General features: G+C 63.9%; 1 protein-coding gene across 1 annotated transcript; it reads right to left on the minus strand.

Annotated features, from left to right (window-relative positions):
- Window positions 1-1,549: 1,549 nt before the first annotated feature.
- CROCC (ciliary rootlet coiled-coil, rootletin) lies at window positions 1,550-26,643 on the minus strand. Its single transcript, XM_075437190.1, has 35 exons — window positions 26,564-26,643; window positions 24,774-24,925; window positions 23,806-23,991; window positions 23,647-23,730; window positions 23,464-23,555; window positions 23,212-23,377; window positions 22,557-22,663; window positions 22,274-22,480; window positions 22,098-22,194; window positions 20,801-20,896; window positions 20,472-20,618; window positions 20,185-20,384; window positions 19,014-19,175; window positions 18,013-18,157; window positions 16,937-17,290; window positions 15,923-16,116; window positions 15,711-15,838; window positions 14,579-14,730; window positions 14,372-14,473; window positions 14,161-14,295; window positions 13,327-13,458; window positions 13,023-13,261; window positions 11,501-11,660; window positions 11,250-11,417; window positions 9,430-9,766; window positions 8,309-8,436; window positions 8,115-8,235; window positions 6,455-6,612; window positions 6,171-6,374; window positions 5,911-6,087; window positions 5,681-5,830; window positions 4,458-4,616; window positions 3,364-3,495; window positions 2,256-2,396; window positions 1,550-2,166 (listed from the first exon to the last, which is right to left on the minus strand). Exons 2-35 carry the CDS (start codon window positions 24,906-24,908, stop codon window positions 2,116-2,118), a joined length of 5,346 nt encoding a protein of 1,781 aa, XP_075293305.1. The 5' UTR covers window positions 24,909-24,925; window positions 26,564-26,643; the 3' UTR covers window positions 1,550-2,115.
- Between the last annotated feature and the right edge of the window lie 150 nt (window positions 26,644-26,793).

Consider the following 26,793-nt stretch of genomic DNA (forward strand, 5'->3'; position numbering starts at 1 on the left):
GTCCGATTTGGGGGCAGTTGGTGGGGGAAATAGCTTGGAGGGAGCTTCATTGGGGAGGGGGGGGTTCTTATAGAAAAAAATGCAGTTTATAGGTGTTTGGGGCGAATTTCTGAGTCTCACATAGAAAACGGTGTTGGGGGTTTGGTCTGGGGGTGTTGCCTGGTTCCCCTATAGAAAAGGGGGGGGGGGGTCTGCTGGGGGCCTGCGGCGTTGAGGGCCGGGGTCCCCCTATGGAAAGGCGGGCGGAGGCTGGGGTCCGGTTCCCTGCCAGGAAACAGTGGGGGCTTCGGGGGCTCGGCCGGGGGGGTTTCTCCAGGTGGGGTGCAGGAGCTGGGGCAGCGCAGCTCTCCTACACAGCGTGTAGCTCTCCTACACCACGTGTAGGTCCCTTGTAAGAGAACCACGTGCGATACGCAGCGCGTAGCTCCCCTAGGACGCAGTCCTCACGTAGCGTGGAGCTCCCACAGGGCGCAGTTCTCCTACACAGCGTGCAGCTCTCACACAGTGTGCAGCTCCTACAGCGTGCAGCTCCTACACAGCGTGCAGCTCCTACACAGCGTGCAGCTCTCACACAGCGTGCAGCTCCTACACAGCGTGCAGCTCCTACACAGCATGCAGCTCCTACAGCGTGCAGCTCCTACACAGCGTGCAGCTCCTACACAGCGTGCAGCTCCTACAGCGTGCAGCTCTCACACAGCGAGCAGCTCCTACAGCATGCAGTTCCTACAGCGTGCAGCTCCTACACAGCGTGCAGCTCCTACAGCGTGCAGCTCTCACACAGTGTGCAGCTCCTACAGCATGCAGTTCCTACACAGCGTGCAGCTCCTACAGCGTGCAGCTCCTACACAGCGTGCAGCTCCTACACAGCGTGCAGCTCCTACACAGCGTGCAGCCCTCCTCCAGCTCGCAGCACGCCGCTCCTACAGCACGTAGCGCTTATGTATCGTGCAGCTCTTACACCCTGTGTGGTTCTTACATACTGTGGAGCTTTCTTACACCGTTCTCCTGATCCTGTCCACGCAGCGTGCCGCTCTGCGCCGTGAGTACTCCTACAGCGCGCAGCTCTGTACGGGGCGTGCTCCTCCGCAGGGTGCAGCTCTACTACAGCGCGTAGTTCTCTCACCGCATGCAGCAAGCTCTAGCGTAGCTCCTCTATAGGGTGCAGCTCTCTTACACCGCGCGTAGCTCGCAGCGCGCAGTTCTATTTCCCAGTTCTCTTCTAGAAAATAGCCCCGGTGCTGAGTTTTCTCCGCCGTTCTCCGGCCGTGCCCACGAGGGATTCATCCTGCCCGGGGGGCTCAGCTCAACCTTTTTCCCCCCCCGAAGGCTGAAAACAAGGCGAGGGAGGGCAGCGGCACCGCGAGAGGATGCTGCTGAACGGTGGCAGGGCGGCCCGGCAGCGCTCCTCCGACACAGAGCCAGTCATCATCATAATAACAAATTATTTATTGCTATTTATTAGTATTATTTAGGGAGCTGAATTGGCCCTGGTGTCCCAACAGACACCCATATGGACATCCCCAAAATGCCACCCCCCCCCCCCCCAAAAAAACCCCAGCTGCCAGTTGGGTTTATTCACATTTAATAGTGACTTAATAGAAGCCGCTACCGCGGTTCTGCGGCTCAGCCCCGTCGCACCAGTAAAATCCTCCGGCTCCAGACCCGGCGACAGAAAAAACCCCGCTATTTGCAAAAAAAACCACCTCACTAGAGTCTTTTTTTTTGGTTTTGTTAGAAAAAAAGGGGAAAATTAGTTGCCGCTGAGGGCTGGGGCTTGCGAGGGCTGGGGGAGCACTGAGTATCGGGGAAAAAATAAATCCGGTGGCGCGGCCGGCGCTGAGACAGCGCTCTGCTGGGGCTGAAAAAAAAGGCGATTTCCAACCTTTTTGTTAAAAATCACCATCGATAAAAGGGGAAAAACCGACCCGTTGGGCCCCAGCCTGGATCAGCAATACCCGCGTGTCGTCACCCTGCCGGTGAGGAGCGGCTTTGGGCTTGAGAAGAGGGAGCGGTGAGCCAGAACTCGCCGGGTTATCGAGCGGGGGGGTGGGGATGGCGCCCCTCACCCGTGAGATGAGTTGTGCCGGTCTCGGCGGGGGTCGCGGCGGGGGGCCCCTAGATGCTGGTGGGCTGGCGGGCGACCTCCTGCCCCTTCAGCGCCGCGATCTGCAAGGGCAGGGGGATGAGATGGGGGGGGGGAGGAGAATAGAGAGGAGGGGATGTGTGTGTCCCCCCCGCGGTGTCCCCCCGCTCACCTGCTCCTCCAGGCTGCGGTGGCCGCGGTCCGGAGCCCCCCGCGCCCGCTGGGCGATGCGCAGGCGGTCCAGCTCCCGCTGCAGCTCCGGCGACGGCCCGGGGCTCGGCGGAGATGGGTGCTCCAGCACCGAGACCTGTGCCTGGGCGGGCGGGGGGGGCTGTCACCCCAAAACCAGTCCCCAAACTGGGAGGAGCCCCAGAAAGAGCCCAGCACCCTCCCAGGGCAAGCACTGGCACCCCTACACACTGGGATGAGCCCAGCATCACCCCAGTGCAAGCACCAGCATCTCTCCAAACTGGGAGCAGCCCAGCATCATCCCAGTGGAAGCAGCAGCACCTCCCCGAGCTGGGATGAGCCCCAAAAGGAGCTCAGCACCCTCCCAGTACAAGCATGATCATCCTCCCAGCAAACGCAAACTGGGCTGAGCCAAAAAAAAAGGTGTTCAGCACCATACTGGGACCAGCCCCAGCATCTCCCCAAGCTGAGAAGCACCCCAAAAATGAGACCAGTGCCATCCCAGTACAAGCACCAGCATCACCCCAAGCTGGGATTAGCCCCAAAGGAGCCCAGCACCATCCCAGTACAAGCGCCAGCATCCCTCCAAATTGGGATAAGCCCCCGAAAGAGGAGCCCAGCACCATCCCAGTACAAGCATCAGCATCTCTCCAAGCTGGGAAGAGCCCCACAAGGAGCCCAGTACCATCCCAGTACAAGCACCAGCATGCCTCCAAACTGGGATAAGCCCCCAGAAAGGAGCCCAGCACCATCCCCTCGTGAACACCAGCATCCCCCCAGCAAAGGCAAGCCTGGATCAGCCCAGAAGAGCTCACCACCACACTGCTGCAGGCACCAGCACCCCCCCAAACTGGGATGAGCCCAGCATCTGCCCTAAACTGGGAGAGGTCCCAGGAAAGAGCCATGCACCATCCCCTTGAGATCACCAACACCTTCCCTGAACTGGTTTGAGCCCCTCAAAGAAGCCCAGCACCATCCCAGTACAAGCCCCAGCACCCCCCCAAGCTGGACTGAGCCCCCCCAGCAGAGCCCAGCACCCCAGGGTGCCACCGCCTGCCCCCCTCGCAGCCGGGCGAGCCGGGGGTCCCCACCTGCAGCAGCTGGATGCGGTGCTGAGCCTCCAGCAGGTCCCGCTCGGCCGTGCCCAGCGAGCGGCCCAGCCGGCCCTTCTCCGCCGAGAGCCGCAGCGAGGCCTCCTGCGTCCGCAGCCTCTCCCGCTCCACCTGCGCCCACGCGGGGAGAGAGATGGGGACGGGGGCTGGGGGGCGCCGAGCCCGCCGCGCGCCAGGGGGAGAAATATGTATCGTATATACAGTATGGCAGATAAAATATACATATCTAATATAAAAGGTTAAAAAATATATAGTATACATAATACAAATATGTAAGATAAATATAAATACAATACAAATATATGATATATACTATAAATATCTAAATATCTAAAATACAAAACTATAAATATATAAAGTATACTATAAATATATAAATATACAAAATACAAAACTATGAATATATAATGTATACTATAAGTATATAAGTATATAAATATATAAAATACTAAACTATAAATATGTATTATATAAGTATATAAGTATATTAAATACAAAACTATAAATATATAATGTATACTATAAGTATATAAATATATAAATATATCAAATACAAAACTATAAATATATAATGTGTACTATAAGTATATATCAAATACAAAAATATAAATACATAATGTATACTATAAGTATATATACAAATATATAAAATACAAAAATATAAAAATATAAATAAATATAAATATATGATATACAAATATATATTACATATAAAATACAGCAGATAAAATACCTATTACATATAAAACACAGCAGGTTATATACTAAATATAAAATACAGCAGAGAAAAATATGTATTTTACATGTAAAATATATCTCTATCTTTAAAATACGGATTTTTTTTGAAGTGCGTAGAGCCTGCCTATAGCGGAGCCGCACGCAGCCTACGTATAAAGTCTATTTTATGCTTGGAAAATAATTAATAAGCCAGGGTCAGGGCTTTACATTCGATTCGCACCCTGTTCTGGCCAAGCCCTGGCCCCAGGGATGCGTTTCAGCATCCGCACGGGTGCGATGCTCGGCGCACGGCCAGCTCCAGGGGCACCCAAGGGTGCCACCCACCGCGCTCTCACCTTGTCCAGGGTCTTCTTCAGGGCCCCCTTGTCCTTCTCCAGGCGCAGGGCGACGCGCTCAGCCTCCCTCTTCTCGCCCTGCGTGCGGGCCAGGGCGCGCTGCAGGCTGCCCACCCGCTCCTGCAGCCCCCCGCGCTCCTCCTGCCGCTGCCGCAGCGCCTGCGCCGGGGGGGGTCAGCCACGGCATGGGGGCTGCACGGGGTGCTGGGGCTACGTGGGGGTCCGTAGGGTGGGAGGGCAGCAGGGTGATGCAAGGGTCGGGGCAATGGATGCTGCATGGGGGGGCAAAGGTGTGCAGGGGGCTGCATGGGGGCAATAAGGTGCTATGGGGGGGGGAAGATGGTGCATGGGGCTGCATAGGGGCCATAGGGTGCTGCATGGGGGGGTCAAAAGGGTGCTGGTGTTATATGGGGGGAACAGGGTGCTATGGGGGGGCAAGAGGGTGCAGGGGGCCGTATAGGGGCCATAGGGTGCTGGTCTTATATGGGGGCAATGGGGTCCTATAGGGGGGGTGCAAAAGGATGCAGGAGGCTGTAGTGGGGCCATAGGATGCTGGGGGGGCAAGGGGGTGCAGGGGGCTTATAGGGGCCATACAGTGCTGCATGGGGGGGGGGAATCAAAAGGGTGCTGGTCTTAGATGGGGGCAATAAGGTTCGGGGGGGGCAAGAGGGTGCAGGGGGCCATATAGGGGCCATAGGGTGCTGCATGGGGGGAGGTCAAAAGGGTGCTGGTGTTATATGGGTGCAAGAGGGTGCTGGGGGGGTGCAAGATGGTGCATGGGGCTGCATAGGGGCCATAGGGTGCTGCATGGGGGAGTCAAAGGGTGCTGATCTTATATGGGGGCAACAGGGTGCTATGGGGGAGGGGCAAGAGGGTGCAGGGGGCCGTACAGGGGCCATAGGGTGCTGGTCTTATATGGGGGCAATGGGGATGCAGGAGGCTGTGCTGGGGGCAAGAGAGTGCAGGGGGCTGTATAGGGGCCAGAGAGCTGCATGGGGGGGTCAAAAGGGTGCTGGTCTTACATGGGGCAATGGGGTGCTATGGTGGGGCGAGTGGGTGCAGGGGGCTGCATGGGGGCAACAGGGTGCTGCATGGGGGCTGCAAGAGGGTGCAGGATGCCGCACGGGCGCACAACAGGCTTCATGGAGCGGGCACAGGGTGCTGAACAGGGGCACAGGACAGGGAATTTGGGGAACCCCCCCTCGCCACCCCCCTGCCCTCACCTCCTGCTGCTGCCGGACCTGCGCCTCCAGGTCCTCCCTGCCGCGCCGCAGGGCCTCCTGCTCCTCCCGCAGCCCCCGCAGCTGCTCCCGCAGCAACGCCTTCTCCTCCCGCGCCTCGGCCAGCGCCCACCGCGCCACCTCCAGCCCCTCCTAGGACAGAGGTGGTGACACCCAGGGTGACCCCCCCGGACGCCGGCACCCCGGTCCCACCCAAGGGTGCTGGCTCCCACCTGCAGCGCCCGGCGGTCGAGCTCGCCGGCGGCCAGGGCGCTCTGGAGCTGCAGCAGCCGCTCGTGGACCGCGACGCCATCGGCCAACGCCGTCGCGTCGCTGCTCTCCGCCAACGCCGCGCTCAACCGCTCCATCGCCAGCTGCAAGGTGCCGGCGCGCCGCTCGCTCTCCGCCAGCTACCCGAAACGACACGAAAAATGGAATTTCATCATCCAAAGAACCCATGTGATGGGGATGTAGATGGGTTGAGCGTCGTCACCTGCTGCTGGAGCAGCTCAGCGCGGTCCTGCGTCGCCCGCGCCTCCGCTTGCCGCTCGCCCAGGGCCAGCCGTGCCCGCTGCAGCTCGCCCTCCAGCACCCGCTGCTGCAGCTCCAGGCGGGCGCTCCGGCTTTCCGCCGCCTCCAGCCGCCTCTTGGTCCCCTCCAGCTCGGCCTCGCCGGCTCGCACCGCGCTCACCCTCTCCTGCAAGGCACCGGCCGGCTGCCACCGAGCAGCCGGGGGTGACGCGGGGTCCGACGCGGTACCCCGACGGCGATGCCCACCTGGGCGGCTCGGCGCTCGGCCTCGGCGGCGTGCAGGCTGCGTTCCAGCGCCGTCACCTTCTCCCGCAGCGCCCGTCGCTCCCGCTCGCCCCGCCGCAGCGTCTCCTCTTGCAGCAGCAGCGTGGCCCGGGCGCTGCTCAGCTCCCCGCCGCGACGCCCTGCCGCAGCCACGCCGCCGTCACCCGCCTCGCCGGGGCGCGCACCGCGGGGTCTACCAGTCTTACTGGGGTTTACTGGGGATGCACGGGGCTTCTGCCCATTTTACTGGGATTTACCGAGGCTGCATAGAGAGCTTTACCAGTTTTACCGGGGTTTATTGGGGATGCGCGGGGCTTTTGCCCACTTTACTGGGATTTACCGAGGCTGCGCAGGGAGCTTTACCAGTTTTACTGGGGTTTACTGGGGATGCACAGGGAGCTTTACCAGTTTTAGTGGGGTTTGCGGCGGATCCATGGGTCTTTTACCAGTGTTACTGAGGTTGATGGGGCAAGTGCAGGGGGTTTACCAGTTCTACTGGGCTTTACAGGGAAGGCACAGGTGGGTTTACCAGTTTAACTGGGTTTACAGAGGATCAATGGCAGGGGTTTACCAGTTTTACTGGGATTTACGGAGGCTGCACAGGGAGCTTTACCAGTTTTACTGGGGTTTGTGGGGGATGCACGGGTCTTTTACCAGTTTTACTGGGGTTGATGGGGGATGCACACAGGTTTTACCCATTTTACTGGGATTTATGGAGGCTGCATAGGGAGTTTTACTGGTTTTAGTGGGGTTTACAAAGGATGCACAGGTCTTTTACCAGTGTTACTGAGGTTGATGGGGTAAGTGCAGGGGGTTTACCAGTTTTACTGGGCTTTACAGGGAAGGCACAGGTGGGTTTACCAGTTTAACTGGGTTTACAGAGGATCCATGGCGGGGGTTACCAGTTTTACTGGGGTTTATGGGGTCTGCACAAGGGAGTTCCCAGTTATACTAGGGATTTTGGGGCATGCACAGGGTGTTTACCGGTTTTACTGGGATTTACAGGGGATCCACAGAGAGGTTTACTGGTTTGATTGGTGTTTATGGGGGATGCAAGGGTCTTTCACCAGTTTTACGGGGGATGCAGACGGGCTCTTACCAGTTTGAAGGGATCCATGGGGATGTCTTACCAGTTTTACTGGGGTTTAGGGGGAATGCACAGGGGGTTTTACTGGGGATGACGGGGGATGCAGATGGGCTCTTACCAGTTTGTTTTTTTCCTAAGGGATCCATGAGCGTTTTACCAGTTTTACTGGGATTTACAGGGGATGCATAGGGGCTTTTACCAGTTTTACTGGGATTTATGGGTTGGCAGAGGGGTTTACCAGTTTTACTGGGGCTCGCAGAGGGCCTTTACCCCTTTTATTGGGGTTTACAGGGGATGTACGGGGGCTTTTGCCAGTTTTACTGGGGTTTACTGGGCATGCGTGGGGGTTTTACTGGGATTCCTGGGGTTTGCACCAATTTTACCGGGATTTGGGGGCCACACATGAGCATCCTGCAGTCCCAGGCAGCACCGTCACCTGCCCCCTGCCTCAGTTTCCCCAAAGCCCCCGCTTGCCAGCGAGGCTCCAGCAAGGGACAAATCACCCCAAACCCCACCAGTCGGGGGGATGCACCCCAAAAAATACCCCTCCGTCACCTTCCTCGCTCTCAGCCACCAGCTTCTGGAGCTGCTGCGCTCGGGCGCTGGCACTGTCCCGCTCCTCCTCCGCCTCCGCCAGCCGCCGGCCCAGGCTGCCCACCTGCACCCGCAGCTCCTCCTGGGGCAAGAAAACGGGGCAAGAAAGGGGCTTTTGAGGGGCGATGGGGAGGGGAGGGGAAGAGGGGACGTACCCGCTCCCGCTGCGTGTCCTGCAGCTCGCGCAGGAAATCCCGCAGGGCTGCCCGCACCGCCTCGGGCTCGGCGGCCGCGTCGGGATCCGGGGATGAGCCGCGGCTCCCCGAGCCCTCCGGTCCCCCACCTGTATGGGGACAAACAGGGTGGCACGGGGACAACGGGGCGCAGCAGCCAAGGGAGGATCGCGAGCCGGAGCGGGATGCGCCGCAGTGGGATGCACCCGTGGGATAGGGGGTGTGGGGGGCCCCCAGGGATGGGGCAAAGGGGTGATGGGGGACCCCAGGTATGCAGGGGACAGAGCAACAGGGTGATGGGGTGCAAGGGATGGAGGAATGGGGCGATGTGGGACCCCAGGGATGGAGGAATGGGGTATGGGGGACCCCAGAGATGCAGGGGATGGAGCAATACAGTATGAGGGACCCCCAGGGCTGGAGCAAAGCGGTGATGGGAGACCCCAGGGATGCAGGAGACAGAGCAACAGGGTGATGGGGTGCACGGGATGGAGGAATAGGGTATGGGGGACCCCAGGGATGGAGGAATGGGGTATGGGGGACCCCAGGGATGCAGGGGATGGAGCAACACGATATGGGGGACCCCCAGGGATGGAGCAATGGTAGCAATAGGTTATGGGGGACCCCCAGGGATAGAGCAATGGGGTGATGGGGGACCCCAGGGATGCAGGGGATGGAGCAATAGGGTATGGGGGACCCCCAGCGGTGGGGCAATGGGGTGATGGGGGACCACAGGGATGCAGGGGATGAAGCAACAGGGTGATGGGGTGCAGGGGATGGAGGAATGGGGTATTGGGGACCCCAGATATGCAGGGGATGGAGCAATAGGGTACGGGGGACCCCCAGGGATGGGGCAATGTGGTGATGGGGGACCCCAGAGACGCAGGGGACACAGCATCAGGGTGATGGGGTGCAGGGGATGGAGGAATGGGGTAAAGGGGAACCCAGGGATGCAGCGAATGGAGCAATGGGGTAATGGGGATGCAAGGATGGAGCAATGGGATATGAGGGACCCCTAGGAGTGCAGAGAACGGAGCACCACAGCTGGATGCATCCCCTTCCCCTAAGCAAGGGACGGGGCATCGGGGGTCCGCAGGGACTCTCACCCTTGCCCGGGGAGCCGGCCCGTGCCCGGCCGATGCCCATGGTACGGCGCAGGGCGGACTGGATGCCGCCCAGGCGGGTTTCGGCGGCCCGGCGCAGTGCCTCGCCGCGGGCCAGCTCGGCTTCCAGCCCCTGCGCCCGACCCTCGGCCGCGCTCAGGCGCAGGCTCAGCTCGGCCGCTTCGCCCCGCGCCGCCTCCACCTTCAGCTGCAGGTTGCGGGCATCGGCCAGCAGCTTCTTCTCGTTGCCGCGAGCCTCCTCCAAGCTGCGGGCCAGGTCCTTCTCCCGCTGCCGAAATTCGCCCTCCGCCTCCGACAGCTGCCGCTGCAGGTGCTGGAGCTGGTGGAGAGGGGGTGACGGGGACAGTTGGGGTACAGGGTGTGGAGAGATGGGTGATGGGGTGCAAGAGATGGAGCACAGGGTGATGGGGATGCAAGGGATGGAGTAATGGGGTATGGGGGACCCCCAGGGATGGAGCAATGGGGTACAGGGGACCCCAGGGATGCAGGGGTAGAGCAATAGGGTGATGGGGGACCCCCAGGGATGGAGCAATGGGGTACAGGGGACCCCAGGGATGCAGGGGTAGAGCAATAGGGTGATGGGGGACCCCCAGGGATGGAGCAATGGGGTACAGGGGACCCCAGGGATGCAGGGGTAGAGCAATAGGGTGATGGGGGACCCCCAGGGATGGAGCAATGGGGTACGGGGGACCCCAGGGATGCAGGGGTAGAGCAATAGGGTGATGGGGGACCCCCAGGGATGGAGCAATGGGGTACGGGGGACCCCAGGGATGCAGGGGTAGAGCAATAGGGTGATGGGGGACCCCTAAGGATGGAGCAATGGGGTACGTGGGACCCCCAGGGATGGAGCAATGGGGTACGGGCTATGCCAGGGATGCAGGGGTAGAGCAATAGGGTGATGGGGGACCCCTAATGATGGAGCAATGGGGTACACGGGACCCCCAGGGATGGAGCAACAGGGTATGGGGGACCCCCAGGGATGCAGGGGATGGGACCCCCAGGGATGGAGCAATGGGGTATGGAGGGACCCCAGGGATGCAGGGGGTAGAGCAACAGGCTGATGGGGGACCCCTAAGGATGGAGCAATGGGGTATGGGGGACCCCCAGGGATGGAGCAATAGCATGATGGGGGACCCCAGGGATGCAGGGGATGGAGCAATAGGGTGACGGGGGACCCCAAGGGATGGAGAAATGGGGTATGGGGAACCCGAGGGACGCAGGGGATGGAGCAGTGGGGTGATGGGGGACCCCCAAGGATGAAGCAATGGGGTATGGGGGACCCCCAGGGGTGCAGAGGACACAGCAATGGGGTGACGGGAATAGAAGGGATGGAGCACGGGGTGGTGGAAATGAAGGGGATGGAGCAATGTGGTGACGGGGGACCCCAAGGGATGGAGAAATGGGGTATGGGGAACCCGAGGGACACAGGGGATGGAGCAGTGGGGTGACGGGGGACCCCCAAGAATGAAGCAATGGGGTATGGGGGACCCCAGGGATGCAGGGAATGGAGTAACAGGGTGACGGGGGACCCTCAGGGATGCAGGAGATGGAGCAAGGGGATATGGGGGACCTCCAGGGAAGTAAGAGTTGGAGCACTGAGGTATGGGGGACCCCCAGGATGCAGGGGATGGAGCAACAGCGTGATGAGGACCCTCAGGGACGCAGGGGAGAGTGGTGGGGTGCTGGGGACGCCCAGGGACACCAGGCCCAGAGCAAGGGGACGACGGGGGATGAGAGGGACCCCCGGAGACACAGGGGAGAGAGCAGTGGGGGCGATGGGGACCCAGAGGGACCCCCTCCACCTCCTTCCTGGCAGCCTCCGTGCCCGCCTCGCTCTCCACCACCTTCTGCCTGAGGCCGAAGGCTTCGCGGCGGCTCTCCTCCTCCCGCTGCTCCTCCAGGGCCACGCGCGCCTGCAGCTCGCCCACCTCCTTGCTCCTCTTGCTGTTCTCGCTGTCCAGGTCCTTCACCTGCCCCAGAAGGAGACGGTGGGTGGCCTGGGGGCACCCCGAACTGGGGAGAAAGAGGGGGGTTCCCCCATCATCCTCCTCACTTGCCGGCGCAGCTCCTGCAGCTCGCGGCGGGCGTCGAGGCGGGCACGCTCCAGCTCCCGCAGCGCTGCCCGCAGCTCCGTCACCTCCCGGTCGGCCGCCGCGCGCCCGTCCTCCACCAGTGCCAGCTGCTGCTCCTTCTCCTCACTGACACGCTTGAGGCTGCGGGAGGGGGGGGAAGGGGCTGGTGTCACCCCCCCAAGGGCATTGCCTCGGCCCCGAGCATCCCCCCAGCTCGGCATCGCCTTGAGCATTACCCACCAAGGCATCTCACCAGCCCCTGCAGCTCCCAATGGAACCATCCCCGTGTCCTAAGGGTCACACCGACCCCCAGCATCACCCTCCAAGGCATCTCACCAGCCCCTGCAGCTCCCAACGGGACCATCCCCGTGTCCCAAGGGTCACCCCGACCCCCAGCATCACCTGCCAAGGCATCCCAGCACCCCCCGCACCTCCCAGATTAAGCAGCCCCTTGTCCCAGCCATCACCCCAATCCTGAGCATCCCCCCCAACTCCCACATCTTCCATCTTGGGGGTCTCCTCAAGCATTGCCCCAACCCATGCGTCCTCCCCAGCTCCTGCATCTCCCATCTTGGGGGTCTCCTTGAGCACCGTCCCAACCCCCAGCACCCAAAACTTCTCTTCCCAGATGTGTTCCCACAGCTCCTGCATCTCCCATCTTGGGGGTCTACTCTTCCTGAGCATCGTCTCGACCACGAGCACCCAAAACATCGCACCCCCCATGTGTCCCCCCAACTCTCGCATCTCCCATCTTGAGGGTCTCCTCTTCCTGAGCATCACCCCAACCCCCAGCACCCAAAACATCGTGTCCCCCCAGCTCCTGCATCTCCCACCTTGGGGGTCTCCTCAAGCATCACCCCAAACCCAAACACCCAAAGCATCGCACCACCCCATGCGTCCCCCCAACTCCTGCATCTCCCATCTTGGGGGGTCTCCTCTTCCTGAGCATGACCCCAACCCCCAGCACCCAAAACATCGCACCCAAAACATCGCACCACCCCATATGTCCCCCCAACTCCCGCATCTCCCATCTTGAGGGTCTCCTCGAGCATCTCCCCAAATCCCAGCACCCAAAACATGACCCCAACCCATGCATCCCCCCAGCTCCCACAGCTCCCATCTTGGGGGTCTCCTCGAGCATCGTCCCAACCCATGCGTCCCCCCAACTCCTGCATCTCTCATCTTCAGGATCTCCTCGAGCATCTCCCCAAATCCCAGCACCCAATACATTGCCCCAATCCATGCGTCCCCCCAGCTCCTGCATCTCCCATCTTGAGGATCTCCTCAAGCATCTCCCCAACTCCCAGCACCCAAAACATTGCCCCAACGCATGCGTCCCCCCAACTCCTGCATCTCCCATCTTGGGAGGTCTCCTTGAGCATCACCCCAACCCCAAGCACCCAAAGCATCGCACCCACCACGCGTCCCCCGACCCCACACACCGCCCCGACGCCACGCACCGCCCCGTCTCCCGACTCGGCCCCGCGTCACGCCGCCCCTCACCTGATGCGCTCGCCCTCGGCGCGTCGCAGGGCCGCCCGCAGCTCCTCGTTGGAGCGCCGCAGGGCCTCCTTCTCCCTGGCCTCGTCTCCCAGCGCCCGCCGGGCCTCCTGCGCCTGCCTCCGCTCCGCATCCCGACCCTCCCGGCTCTCCCGCACCTCCCGCTGCGCTTCCCGCAGCTCCCGCCGTCCCGCCGCCCGCGCCTCCGTCGCCAGCCGCAGCTGCGCCCGCGTCTCCTCCGCCTACGCGGATGGGGTTCAGCAGGGGTGTTTTGGGGGGGTGGGAAGGGGTCTTGGGGGGGGTTCACCTCTCGCAGGGCACCGTCCCGCTGCTTGGCCGCCGCCGTCGCTTGCTCGCGGAGAATCTTCGCCTCCCGCTCGTGGGCCGCCGCCGTCTCCTCCGCCTGCGCCCGCAGGCTGCGCAGCTCCGCAGCCAGGCTCTACGGCGGGGGGCACGGAGCCCTGAGCCCCCCCCCACCCCAGTGATGGGGGGGGTCCCGAGGTTGGGGGGGGGGATTGCAATGGGGACGGTGCAGGGATGGGGATGGGCACTGCACCCGGGCGTCCCTGTTGCCAGGGGGGTTGCAATGAGGAGATGGGGGGCTTGTGATGGGGGGGTGCAAGGGGGGGTCATGGGGGGGGTCGCACGCGGGGGAGGGGGTGTAGTGGGGGGGCTTGCAAGTCAGGGTGTGAGCCTCAGGCATTGGGGTTTGCAATGGGGGGGATGCCCACGCACAGGGGCTTCCGATGGGGGGGACACGGGGCACACCTGGGCATATGACGGGGGGGAATGCTTGGGCAGGGGGGCTTGCAATGGGAGCGGGGGGAACCCTCAGGCATAGGGGTTTGCAACGGGGGGGTGCCCAGACATGGGGTGTTACAATGGGGGGATGCCCAGGTATCAGGGATTGCAGTAGGGGGGTGCCCAGGCATGGGGGGGTTACAATGGGGGGCTGCCCAGGTACTGGGGATTGCAGTGGGGGGGTGCCCAGGCATGGGGAGTTGCAGTGGGGGGGCCACAGGGGATGCCGATGCATGGGGAGCTGCAATGGGGGGCGGAAATGGGGGACACCCAGGCATGGGGGCTTGCAGTGGGGGACACGGGGGGCTCTGTGTCATCTGGGGGGGGGTCCAGCACCCACCTGCTCCTTCTCCTGGTGCCCGGTGACCTCGCGCCGCAGCTGCTCGAGCTCGGCGGTGGCCTCGTCCAGGCTCCGCTGCAGCCCCCCCAGCGTCTCCGCCAGCGCCGCCCGCTCCTCCTCCTGCAGCGCCAGCGCCTGGGGGGGGGCACACGGCTCAGCCGGGGGGGGGGACACGGGCGCTAGGACGGGGGGGGACATCGGGGCCACCCACCTGCCGCTTCTCGCTCTCGCGCTGCTGCCGTGATGCCGCCAGCTCGGCCGCCAGCTCCTCCTGCTCCCGCGCCAGCCGGCCTCGCTCGGCCTCCAGCTCCTCCTGCGACCCCCCCAAAAATCACCAGCGAACCCCCCAGAGTCAGCGTCGCACCCCAAGACTCAACACAGCACCCCAACAATCGGCACCCCCCCCCCCAGCGCCCACCTTCTCGCGCTGGAGGCGGTCGAGCTCGTCGCAGTGCGCGTCGCGGGCGCTCTGCAGGGCCGCCGTCACCGCCGCCGTCTCGGCCGCCGCCACCGCCTGCCGCCGCGCCTGCAGCTCCCGGTCCCGCTCCTGCCGCGCGGCGCCCAGCTCCGCTGCGGGGATCCCCCCCCCCCCCCATCAGCGGGGATCCCCCCGGGAGGGTGTGGGTTAGGTGACAGGGGTGGGGACATGGCAGGGAGGCAGTGGCGGAGGGTTTGTTGTTGCAGGTGGATGGGGACGGATTGGGGGACAGGGACAGATAAGGACGGAGCTGGAGAGGGGCGGATGAGATGAGGATGAAGAAGGGGATGAACGGGGACGAAGCTGAAGGTCGGGATGAAGATGAGGAAGAGGATGAAGATGGAAATGGATGGCAACAGAGAGTGATGGGTGGGAGTAAAAATCAAGATGTGGATGAAGGAGATCATTGGAGATGAGGATGAAGCAGGGGATACAGGGGGATGAGGATGAAGAAGAGGATGAAGATAAGGATGGAGAGGTAGGGATGGGAACGGGGATGAACATGGCAATGGATGGGAATGGGGATGAAAATGGTGATGGATGGGGATGAGGATGAAGAAGAGAATAAAGGTGGGGACAGATAAGGATGTAGATGGAAGGGGATGAGGATGGAGAAGAGGATGGATGGGGATGGGGATGAAGACAGGGATGGAGGGGGACGGATGAGGATGAAGATGGATGAGGATGAGGATGGAGATGAAGATAGGGATGGAGGGGGGCGGATGAGGATGAAGATGGATGGGGATGAGGATGGAGATGAAGATAGGGATGGAGGGGGATGGATGGGAACAGGGATGAAGATGGTGATGGATGGGGATGGGCGAATGAAGATGGGGACGGATGAAGATGAAGATGGATGGGCATGAGGATGAAGATGGAGATGAGAAGGAAAAGGGATGAAGATGGAGATGAGGATGAAGATGGTGATGGATGGGGATGAGAGAATGAAGATGAGGAGGAAGAGGGATGAAAATGGCGATGGATGGGGGCTGAAAGGGATGGATGGGAATGGGCATGAAGATAGTGATGGATGGGGATGAGGATGAGGATGGCTAGGGTTGGGACCCCTCACCCTCCAGTGCCTCCTTGGCCTGCAGCAGGGTCCGGCCCTCGGCCTCCAGCTGCTGGTTGCGGGTGTCCAGCTGCGCCAGCTGCTGCTGCAGCTGGAAGATGCTGCTCTCCAGCCCCTCCTTCTCCGTCCTGCCGGAACACCGCCGCCCACGCTGCCGACACCCCGGATCCGGGGCCAGGAGGCACCCCCCCCCCCCCACCCCCGGCACCCACCTGAGCCCGGCCACCTCCCGGGCCTGATCCTGGCCGTGGCGCTGGGCGGCGGCGAGCTGGACGGCCAGGCTGGCCCCCTCCTTGGCCAGTCCCTCGCGCGCCCGGCTGAGGCGCAGCAGCTCGGCCCGCAGCCGCTCCTGCTCCCCCCGCGCCTGCGCCAGCGACTCGCCCGCCGCCGCCTGCTCCTGCGCCGCCTGCGCCCCACCCCAACAACCAGTTACCCCAGCAGCCGCCCCGCTGACCCGCGCACCCTCCCAGTTGACCCACGCACCCTCCCAGTTGACCCACGCATCCCCCCAGTTGACCCGCAACCCTCCTAGTTGACTCACGCATCCCCCCAGTTGACCCGCACCCTCCCAGTTGACCCACGCATCCCCCCAGTTGACCCACGAACCTTCCCAGTTGACCCACGCATGCCCCCAGTTGACCCGCACCCTCCCAGTTGACCCACGCACTCTCCCAGTTGACCCGCACCCTCCTAGTTGACCCACGCATCCCTCCAGTAGACCTGCACCCTCCCAGTTGACCCACGCACCCTCCCAGTTGACCCACGCATCCTCCCAGTTGACCCATGCATCATCCATTACCCCACCCAGCCTCCCAGTTGCCCCCATGCATCCGCCCAGTCACCCCACCCAGCTTCCCAGTTGCCCCACACGTCCTCCCAGTTGCCTCATTCATCTGCACTGGTCCTCCCAGTTAGTCTCAGTTACCCCGTGCCCCCTTCCCATCCCTCCCAGTTACCCCTGGCATCCTCCCCATCCCTCCCCGTTGCCCAACGCCCCCTCCCCATCCCTCCCAGTTGCCCCATGCACCCTCCCACTTGCCCCTCACCCCTCCCAGTTGCCCCGCACCCTCTCCCCATCCTTCCCAGTTGCCCCTCACCCTTCCCAGTTGCCCTGCACCCTCTCCCCATCTCTCCCAATTGCCCCATGCCCCCTCTCCCCATCCCTCCCAGTTGCCCCATGCACCCTCCCACTTGCCCCTCACCCCCCCCTGTTGCCCCGCACCCACCTGTGCCAGGCGCTGGCGCAGCCCCCGCAGCAGCCCCCGCAGCGCCCGCAGCTCGGCCCGCAGCCCCCGGCTTCCCTCCTCCTCCTCCTCCTCCTCCTCCTCGGCCTCCCGCCGCTGCCGCTCCCGCCGCTCCCGCTCCAGCCGCTCCCGCAGCCCCGCCAGCTCCCGCCGCAGCTCCCGCGCCCGGCTCCGGCCGCTCTCCCGCAGCTCCTCCAGCGCCCGGCCCTGCGCCGCCTTCTCCCGCGCCAGCCCCGCCGCCAGCTCGCTGCTCCGCGCCAGGGCGTCCCGCAGCCGCGCCCGCTCCCACCGCGCCCGGCTCCCCGCCGCCGCCAGCTCCCCGCAGCTGCCCCGCGCCTGCCGGGCACCCAGCGCGCTGGGGGGGGCAGGGGGGCACCCGCCGCATCCCCCTGCCCCATGGGTGCCCCCGTACGGGGGGGATGGGGAGGGGGTGCGGGGCAACTGGGAGGGGTGAGGGGCAACTGGGAGGGTGCGTGGGGCAAGTGGGAGGGTGAATGGGGCGACTGGGAGGGTGTGTGGGGCAACTGGGAGGGTGCATGGGGCAACTGGGAGGGATGGGGAGGGGGTGCGGAACAACTGGGAGGGGTGCGGGGCAACTGGGAGGGTACATGAGGCAACTGGGAGAAGGGCAACTGGGAGGGTGCATGGGGCAACTGGGAGGGGTGAGGCAACTGGGAGGGTGCAACTGGGAGGTTGCATGGGGCAACTGGGAGGGGTGAGGAGCAACTGGGAGGGTGCATGGGGCAACTGGGAGGGATGGGCAGGGGGTGCGGGGCATCAGGAAGGGTGCATGGGGCAACTGGGAGGGTGAATGGGGCAACTGGGAGGGGTGAGGGGCAACTGGGAGGTTGCATGGGGCAACTGGGAGGGGTGAGGAGCAACTGGGAGGGTGCATGGGGCAACTGGGAGGGATGGGCAGGGGGTGCGGGGCACCCGCTGCACGGGGGTTCCCTACTGCACGGGGTCTGGGGGGCACCCGCTGCCTTGGGGGGTGCACCCAGTGCTTGTGGGGCTCACCCAGCACAGGGGGGTGCCGGGGGGGCACACGCAGCACCCACCTTGCTCAGCGCCTCGGCCAGTGCCTGGCGCTCGCCCCGCGCCACCTCAGCCTCCATCGCCGCCCTGCTGAGGGCCTCCCGCGCCTCCAGCAGCTCCCGCTGCGCCCTGGCCCGCTGCGCCTCCAGCTCCTCCACCTGCTGCTGGCTGCGGCGCCCGGGGGGCACCCGCCGCCGGGAGGGGGCTGCAGCACCCGGCCGGGGGCACCGCGGCACCCGCTGCTCCGCGGCACCCGCTTGGGGGGGGGGGGGGGCTGCAGCATCTGCTGCTTTGCAGCACCCATTCTGGGGGGGGGGGGGGGGTTGCAGCACCCTCTGAAGCTTTGTACCCACCCATTGGGGGGTTGCAGCACCCACCTTGGGGAGGGGGACCTCGTAGCACCCACCGTAGGGGGGGCTTCAGGGGTCTCACTTTGGGGGTTGCAGCACCCACTGAGGTTTTGCAGCACCCACTGAAGTTACTGGGGGGGGGGGGTTGCAGCACCCACCCACCCAGGAGACCCACTTGGGGGGTTGCAGCACCCACTGAGGTTTTGCAGCACCCACTTGGGGGAGGGGAAGCTGCAACACCCAATTTGGGGGGGGGGAAGAGAGGTGGCAGCACCCACATCAGGGGGGCTTCAGGGGACCCACTTGGGGGGTTGCAGCACCCACTGAGGTTTTGCACCCACCCATGGGGGGGTTGCAGCACCCACCTACCCAGGGGACCCCACTTGGGGAGGGGGGTGGGGGGTGTTGCAGCACCCACTGAGGTTTTGCAGCACCCACTTGGTGGGGGGGGGGGAAGCTGCAACACCCAGTCTGGGTGGGGCGAGGAGAGAGGTGGCAGCACCCACACTGGGGGGGCTTCAGGGGACCCACTGAGATTATGCAGCACCCACTTGGGGGGGGTGGCAGCACCCACCTCGGGTGGGGGCAAGGTGTCAGCACCCAGATTTAGGGAGAGGCTGCAGGGAGCCCCCCGGGGTTTCGCGGCCCCCACGTGGCCCCCCCCGCGCCCCCACCTGCGCTGCAGCTGCAGGCGAGCGGCCTCGGCGTCGCGGGCGGCCTCGTCGCGGGCGTCCTCCAGCCCCTCGCCCCGGCGCTGCAGCTGCGCCCGCTCCTGCTGCAGGGCCCCCGCGCGCTGCTGCTCCCCGGCCAGAGCCTCCTCCGCCCGCAGCCGCTCCCTGCCCGACGGACAGACGGACACGGGTGGGCTGGGCGGACGGACGGACGCGGGTGGGCACACCGGGGTGGAGAGATGCACAGGGATGCGTGTGGACGGACAGATGGCCAGAGATGAATGTGCGGGGAGGGATGGACAGACGGACAGACAGGGCTGGACACTCAGGGACAGACAGGCATAGCGAGGCAGGGAGGGATGGACAGACGGACAGACAGGGCAGGTCGCCCAGGGACAGACAGGCACGGCGAGGCAGGCAGGGACAGACAGATGGACGGACAGGGCCGGACGCCCAGGGACAGACAGGCACGGCAAGGCAGGGAGGGACGGACAGACGGACAGACAGGGCCGGACGCCCAGGGACAGACAGCACGGTGAGGCATGGAGGGATGGACAGACAGACAGACAGGGCAGGATGTACCAGAACAGACAGCACTGCGAGGCAGGGAGGGACAGACAGACGGACAGACAGGGCCAGATGCCCAGGGACAGACAGGCACAGCGAGGCAGGCAGGGACGGACAGACGGACGGACAGGGCCGGACGCCCAGGGACAGACAGGCACGGCGAGGCAGGCAGGGACGGACAGACGGACAGGGCAGGGCGCATGGGGTGCGATGCACAGGGATGCATGCACAGACAGACTAACGCCCCAGGATGGAGGCACAGAGGAGGACGGGTGAGCAGGGATGGACGGACAAACAGACAGGCTGGGGGGGTAGGACAGACAGACAGACAAGCCAGGATGCGCGAGGACAGACGGCCATGCAGCAACACTCAGGGAGAGACGCAAAGGGACGGAGGGACAGACAGCCGCGCCGGGACGCACAGGGACAGACAGACGTGCGGGGAGACACGGCGACAGGTACAGAGGGGTGGACGGACGGACAGACAGACAGACGGGTCAGGGTGCACGGGGCCAGACGAACACGAGGATCCAAGCACAGGGATGGCCCCGCAGGGAGCTCGGGACAGGCGGACGCAGCTCGGGACAGACGGACGGGCAGTGGGTACCTGCGCAGGACCTCGCCCTCGGCGCGCAGGCAGGCCACCTCCCGCAGGGCCTCATCCTGCGCCCGCCGGCAGTCCCTGGCTTCGGCGCTGAGCTGCTCCAGCCGCTGCTCCAGGGTCCCCAGCCGCCTCTCGCTGTCCCCCAGCTCCCGCCGCAGGCTCTCGGCCACCTCCCGGCTGGCCTCCGCCTGGCCCTGGGCATCCTTGGGGGGGGACAAGGGGAAAGGGGGGGGTCAGCCTTCATCATCATCATCATCATCTTCCTCCCGCAGCCCCCTCCCGGCGCTCACCTGCAGCTGGAGGCGGCGGCGGCGCAGGGCAGCGTGCACGGCGGCGACGGCGGCGCTGGGTGAGGGGCTGCGGGGAGGGGACGCAGGGGGACGCGGCGGGGAGTCCGGGGGTAGCGGTGGCTGCTCGGGGTCGTCTGCCAGCGCCGCCTGCGAGGGGACGGGGAGAGCCCCCGGGTCACTGAGGGGAAACTGAGGCAGGGGAGGGGAAACTGAGGTGGGGGGGGAAACTGAGGCGGGGAGGGGGAAACTGAGGCGGGGAGGGGGAAACTGAGGCGGGGAGGGGGAAACTGAGGTGGGGAAGGGGATTGGGAACGGGCAGTTGCTGGCACCTGGGTGACCTCCCGCAGCATCTGGCGGAGCAGCTCCACCTCTGAGCGCAAGGCCTGCACCTCCTCTGGCGATGGCTCCTGGGCACGCGAGGCCTCCTGCGAAGCCCGTCGGCGCGGCGTCAGGCACGGCCGGCCGCCGTCGGGCCTCAGCGCCGTGCCCAGGCGCACGTCGCACCCCGGCAGGTATCGTGCATCGCAACTCGGCACGCATCGCACCGCGGCAGGCGGCCGGCATCGCGCTCCGGCACACAGCGCGCTCTGGTCTGCATCATGCATCACGCTCTAGCACGCATCATGGCTCAGCGTGCATCGTGCTCCTGCATGCAGCACACCCTGACGTGCATCGTGCACCAAGCTCCTGCCTGCATCACACTCTGGTCTGCATCGTGCATCATGCCCTGCCATGCATCACGGATCAGCATGCACCGTGCTCCTGCATGCAGCACACCCTGATATGTATCATGCATCACAGCTCAGCATGCATCGTGTCTCAGCATGCGTCGTGCTCCTGCATGCATCACACCCTCACATGCATCATGCCCTAGCATGCATCATGTCTCATTGTGCATCGTGCTGCTGCATGCACCACACTCTGGTCTGCACCGTGCATCAAGCTCCTGCATGCATCACGGCTCAGCGTGCATCGTGCTCCTGCATGCATCGCACCCTGACATGCATCATACGTCAAGCTCCTGCATGCATCACACTCTCCTCTGCATCGTGCATCATGCTCTAGCATGCATCACAGCTCAGCATGCATCATGCATCTGCATGCATCACACTCTGGTCTGCATTGTGCATCATGCTCTAGCATGCATCACGGCTCGGCATGCATCGTGCTCCCGCACGCATCGCACCCTGGCATGTACCGTGCATCACGCTCCAGCATGCATCAGGGCCTGGCGTGCATCATGCATCGTGGCTCAGCACGCATCGCGCTCCTGCACGCATCGCACCCTGGCATGCACCATGCATCACGCTCCCGCATGCATCATGTTACAGCGTGCATCACGCACCGTGCTCTAGCATGCATCACGTCTCAGCACGCATCGCAGCCTGGCATGCGCCACGCATCGCGCTCCAGCAGGCAACGCGCCCGGTGTGCATCAGGCCCCTGGGCTTGGTGGGCACCGCGCCCGGCACCCCGCTGCGCCCCCCGCCCTGCCACACCCCCCGCCCCGCTACGCGCTGCGCATCCCGCACCAACGCGTACCGTGGCTCGGCTGCGCATCGCGCCCCGCATCCCGGCACCCCCAGACCCGCCACGCACCCCCCTCCCCGAGACGCCTGCGCTCACCAGGCTCCGCAGCTGCAGCGTCAGCGTCTCCACCGCCCGCTCCTTCTCCCCGTCCTCAGCCCGCAGCCGCTCCAGCGCCGCCACCAGCTCCGCCAGCCTGCGGCGACACACCGGGCAGCACCGGGACCCCAAGGACCCCCAAGAAAAATCAAACCGACCCCCCCCCACCCCGGTACCTGGCGCTGAGGGCGGCTTTCTCCAGGTCGGCGTCCCGCGCCCGCGCCGCCAGCTGCTCCTCCAGCTGCGCCAGCCGCATGGCCTGCGCCTCCCGCGCGGCGCCCGCCTGGCTCTCGGCCACCCGCAGGTTGGCGGCCAGGTGAAGGCACGCGGCGTGCGCCGCCCTGCCCGCCCGCGACGCCTCGTGGCCCAGCTCCGCCAGATCCCTGCAGCGGGGGACGCACGGTTGGACCTGGCCACCGCTGGGTCCCCAGGGACCTCCAAAGACCCCCCTCCAGTGACCTCTCGGTGGTGGCTTTCATCTCCCCGAAGTGCCGCCTGAAGGCCACCACTTGTCTCCAGAGGGTCAGGAGCCGGCTGTGCTCGTTGCTGAAGTAGGCGTTGAAGGACTGCCCGGGGGGGACGGAGTGGCGTGGGTGCCCCCCCAGCCTGCACCCATCAGACCCCTCGGTCTGTCGCAGTCAGCAGCCCCCCCGCCCCAGCTCCCCTTCGCCCTGCACGGAGAGGGACACGGGGGACGCAGCCCTCTGCCATGCATCGCCCTCCCGTCACGTGCTGCATCACCCACTCCCCCAAATTCTTCTCCGTGCAACATCCCCCGTGGGCCCACGTCCCTCCCTGGGGTCCCACATCCCTCCCTGGGGTCCCGCATCCCTCCCCGGGGTCCCACATCCCTTTCCAAGCCACATCGCTGCATCCTTCTGCCTTGCGTCCCCCTCCCACCACGCGCTGCATCCCCTGCACCCCTAAATTCTTCTCTGTGCAACACGGCCCCGCAGCCTTCCTGGTGGTCCTGCATCCCTCTCTGCATCCCTTCACCCCTTTCCACGCCACATCCCTGCATCCCGCTGCCTCCCATCCCTCTCCTCGCCACCCCCCATCCTGCTCCCTGCCGTATCCCCGGGTTCCCCCCCCACACCCCGGGGCCCCCCCAAACCTCCTCCTCGCGCCTCCACTCCGCCTCGCGCTGCTCCAGCTCATCCCGCGCCCGCGCCCAGTCGGCCGTCAGCTTGCGGATGTCCTCACTCAGCGCCGCGTTGGCCACGTTGGCTTGTTCCAGCTGCTCCCGCAGCATCGAGTTCACCTGCACCAGGCTGCTGCTCCTGGGGTGGGGGGGGTCACACGTGGCCGGAGCATCACCCCAGGGTGGGGTGGGGGGTCCCACAGCTCCCCGCAGACCCCCGCTCACCTCTGCTGCTCCTCTTCCAGCCGGATCAAGGCGTTCTCCAGCTCGTTGCTGCTCTCCTCCTCCGGCTGCGAGCTGCTCGCATCCAGCTGGCTCTGTGGGGACATCAGCCCGCTCGCCATCACCCCAATTTGGGGGTGGGGGGGCGGCTTTGGTGCTGGGGGGCTCCCCAAAACCATCCCTCACCGTCAGCCTCTCCTGCTCCAGCTCCGTCGCCTTCTCCAGCAGCTGCTGCTCCACTTCGCCACATTTCTTCTTATACTGCAACACCTGGGCGGAGGAGACGGGGTGGGTGACACCACGGGGGTCCCCAAAATGTCCCTGCGTCCCCCGGGGAGGATTTACCTTGGCTTGGAGCTTCTGCACCAGCTGGGCTTGCCGCTGCTGGCCCTCCTGGTAGGCCTGCAGCTTGCGCTTGTAGGCGGCTTGTTCCTCCTCCAGCAGCCGCCGCAGCTCCACGTTGTGCTGCACCAGGCTCCGGCTCTCCACCGCCTCCCGCTCGCCCGTCTCCAGCCGCAGGGTTTGCTCCAGCTGGGATGACGGGGGGGATGCAGGAGATGCCGGGATACCCCCAGCCCACCCATCGGGATGATGCTACACACACCCCCCCCCAGCACCCACTCGCAACACCCCATCCCCCACAAAGCCATCGCTTCGGGGTGGGCCTACAGCAAACCCCCGAGGGCCCCCCAAATTTTGCATCCAACCCCCCCCCCCCTTCCCATCCACAGGCAGGGGATGAATTGGAAAAATTGGAGGTGCTGTTAAAAACAATCCAACTTTGAATCTGGGGGTTCAGCAAAGCCCCATCCCGGCTGACGGATCAAGGATCCTCAGGCTCAGCGCTGGCGATTCCCCTCGGGGTATTTTCCTGACATTTGCTTTTTTTTCTGTACCTAACCAGGCACAAACAGAGGAGCTGCCCCCCAAAAAACCCAGCAGCCCCTCGATTCCGGTCTCCCCAGGAGCCACGCTCAGCACCTGGCTGCTGCCCAAAGCCCTTTTACTCCCCCCGTTGCCACGGCAAAGGGATGGGAAGGCGAGGGATGCTGATGGGGGGGTCCCTACTTCCCAAAAAGTGGCGGGGTAAACAAAATAGGGACGGGGGGGGGTGCTTTGGGCATCCCGCAGGACGAGCCCCGGCAAGCCGCGACAGGTCCAGGCAAGTCGGATGCACGGCACCAAAATTCCCATCACCGGGACAACGCGAGACGCCGCAGCATCTCCAGCTCCGAGCGCAGCGAATGCAAAGGTTCTGCCTTGATTTTGGGGTTAAAATGGGTGGGTTTGGGTTAACGCAGCCGCTGACCTACCCGCTCGCTGATGGCGTTGTACTTGATGGCCAACTCATCGCGCTCGGCCCGGCTCTGAGCCAGCAGGTCCTCGACACGCGACAGCTCCTGCTGCAGGATGCGGTTCTCCTCCTGGAGGGACAGCAGCGAGGACATGGCCCCCGCGCCGGCCGCTGCGGGACGGGGACGGGGCTCAGGCCGACTCCGGAAAACAGCGGGATGGGGATCCGGCCCTGGGATGGAGCCAAGATGCCCTTTGCAGCCAAGAGCTGCTTTGTTCCTCGGGCGGGATGGGGGGGGGGGCTGGGCTGAGCCTTCCCCACGCACTCGGCCGAGGCCACAAAAAGCATTTTTTTTCCCCCCAGCTGCAAATGCTTCACCCCGTGCAACTCAGACATGCTCAGCGACGCAGTCTGCAACAGCAACACCGCTGCAGATTTGCAGTTGCGATCACGAAGCCGCCGCAGATTTGCAGTTGCGATCGCAAAACCGCCGCAGATTTATTATTGCGCTTGCAAACCCGCTGCAGATTTGCGTTTGCGGCCACGAAACCGCTGCCGAATCGCAGCTGCAGTCGCGAGATCCCCGCGGATTCGCCGCCGCAGTCCCAAGAGCGCTGCGGATTTAGAGCTGCAACCACAAAACTGCTGCGAATTTGCAGTTTGCGGGTCTCCAGCTGCAATCACAAAGCTGCTGCATGTTCGTGGTCGCAACTAGGAGACTGCTGCTCCGTAAATTTGGAGCGAGTTTGGGATGGCAGGCGCAAATTTGCAGTGGTGGTCGTGAGACCGCTGGAAATTCACAGTTGCGATGGCACAAGCACTGCAACCTTGCAGCTGCGATCGCACGAGTGCTGCAGATCTGTGCTTGCGCTCACAAAACCCCCGCAAATCTGCAGTTACGATCGCAAACCTGCTGATTTACAGTCGCAACCGCAAGGCTGCCGCGATTACGATTGCAAAACGGCTGCAAACTGGTGTTTGCCATCGCAAAATCGCCGCTTATTTGCAGTTGCGACCATCTGCAACCGTCGCAGGTTGGTTTGCCATCGCAAAACCTCTACAAATGTGTTCACCAGCGCAAAACTCCTCCAAACTTGTCTGCCATCCCAAACCCGCTCCAAACTTGTTTGCCATCTCAAAACTGCTCCAAATTTGCGCCTGTGATCCCAAAACCACTCCAAACTTGCATCTGCAATCCCAAACCCGCTCCAAATTTGCGCCTGCGACCCCAAACCCACTCCAAATTGGCATCTGCCGTCCCAAACTCGCTCCAAATTTGTGCCTGCAATCCCAAACCCGCTCCAAATTGGCGTCTGCCGTCCCAAACCCGCTCCAAATTTGTGCCTGCGATCCCAAATCCGCTCCAAATTGATGTCTGCGATACCAAACCCACTGCAAAATTGTGTCTGCTGTCCTAAACACGCTTTAAATTTGTGCCTGCGATCCCAAACCCGCTCCAAATTAGCGTCGGCCATCCCAAACCTGCTCCAAATCTGCGTCTGCCATCCCAAACCCTCTCCAAATCTGTGTCTGCCATCCCAAACCTGCTCCAAATCTTCATCTGCGATCCCAAACCCGCTCCAAATTTGGATCTGCGATCACAAGAGCGCTGCAGACTCACAGCAGCAATCCCAGAGCCGCCGCCGCCGATTCGCAAGCCGCGGTCACCAACGTGCCGCTCGCCCTCGCAAAGCCGGCGGCAGAACCGCCCTTCGCCATGGCAATCCCGCCGCTCCCCCGGGCCGTGGCTCCGCGGCCGCTCCCGCGAGAGCAGCCCCCCGGTTCCCGCCGCGGCGAGGGGGAACCCACCTCAACCACAGCCTCCGCCGTGGGCTCCGCTTCGCTCATGGGCTCCCCAAGGGGGGTCCACGGAGCCCCTTCGCCCAGGCCTCCTCTCTGGGAAGCCCCTTCCTGGGATTTCTGGGGCTCCGTTTCAGCTCGTCGCCTGCGAGCGGAAAGCGGATGCGTGGCCGGGATCAGCCCGAAACCCTCGCCTTCCCCTCCCGGCGTGACGGCGGGACCGCGGACCCTCCTCTTCC

This window comes from Opisthocomus hoazin, chromosome 16, assembly GCF_030867145.1.
Source record: "Opisthocomus hoazin isolate bOpiHoa1 chromosome 16, bOpiHoa1.hap1, whole genome shotgun sequence".
NCBI lineage: Eukaryota > Metazoa > Chordata > Aves > Opisthocomiformes > Opisthocomidae > Opisthocomus > Opisthocomus hoazin.

Bases quoted from the DNA above. Each gene is read 5' to 3' on its own strand.
- CROCC (XM_075437190.1), bottom strand. From the start codon at position 24,908: ATGTCCTCGCTGCTGTCCCTCCAGGAGGAGAACCGCATCCTGCAGCAG. The intron at 23,992-24,773 runs GTAGGTCAGCGG...CCGTCATCCCAG, and splicing joins ACAACGCCATCAGCGAGCGG to CTGGAGCAAACCCTGCGGCT. The intron at 8,437-9,429 runs GTGAGAGTCCCT...GTCCCCATACAG, and splicing joins GGCCGGCTCCCCGGGCAAGG to GTGGGGGACCGGAGGGCTCG.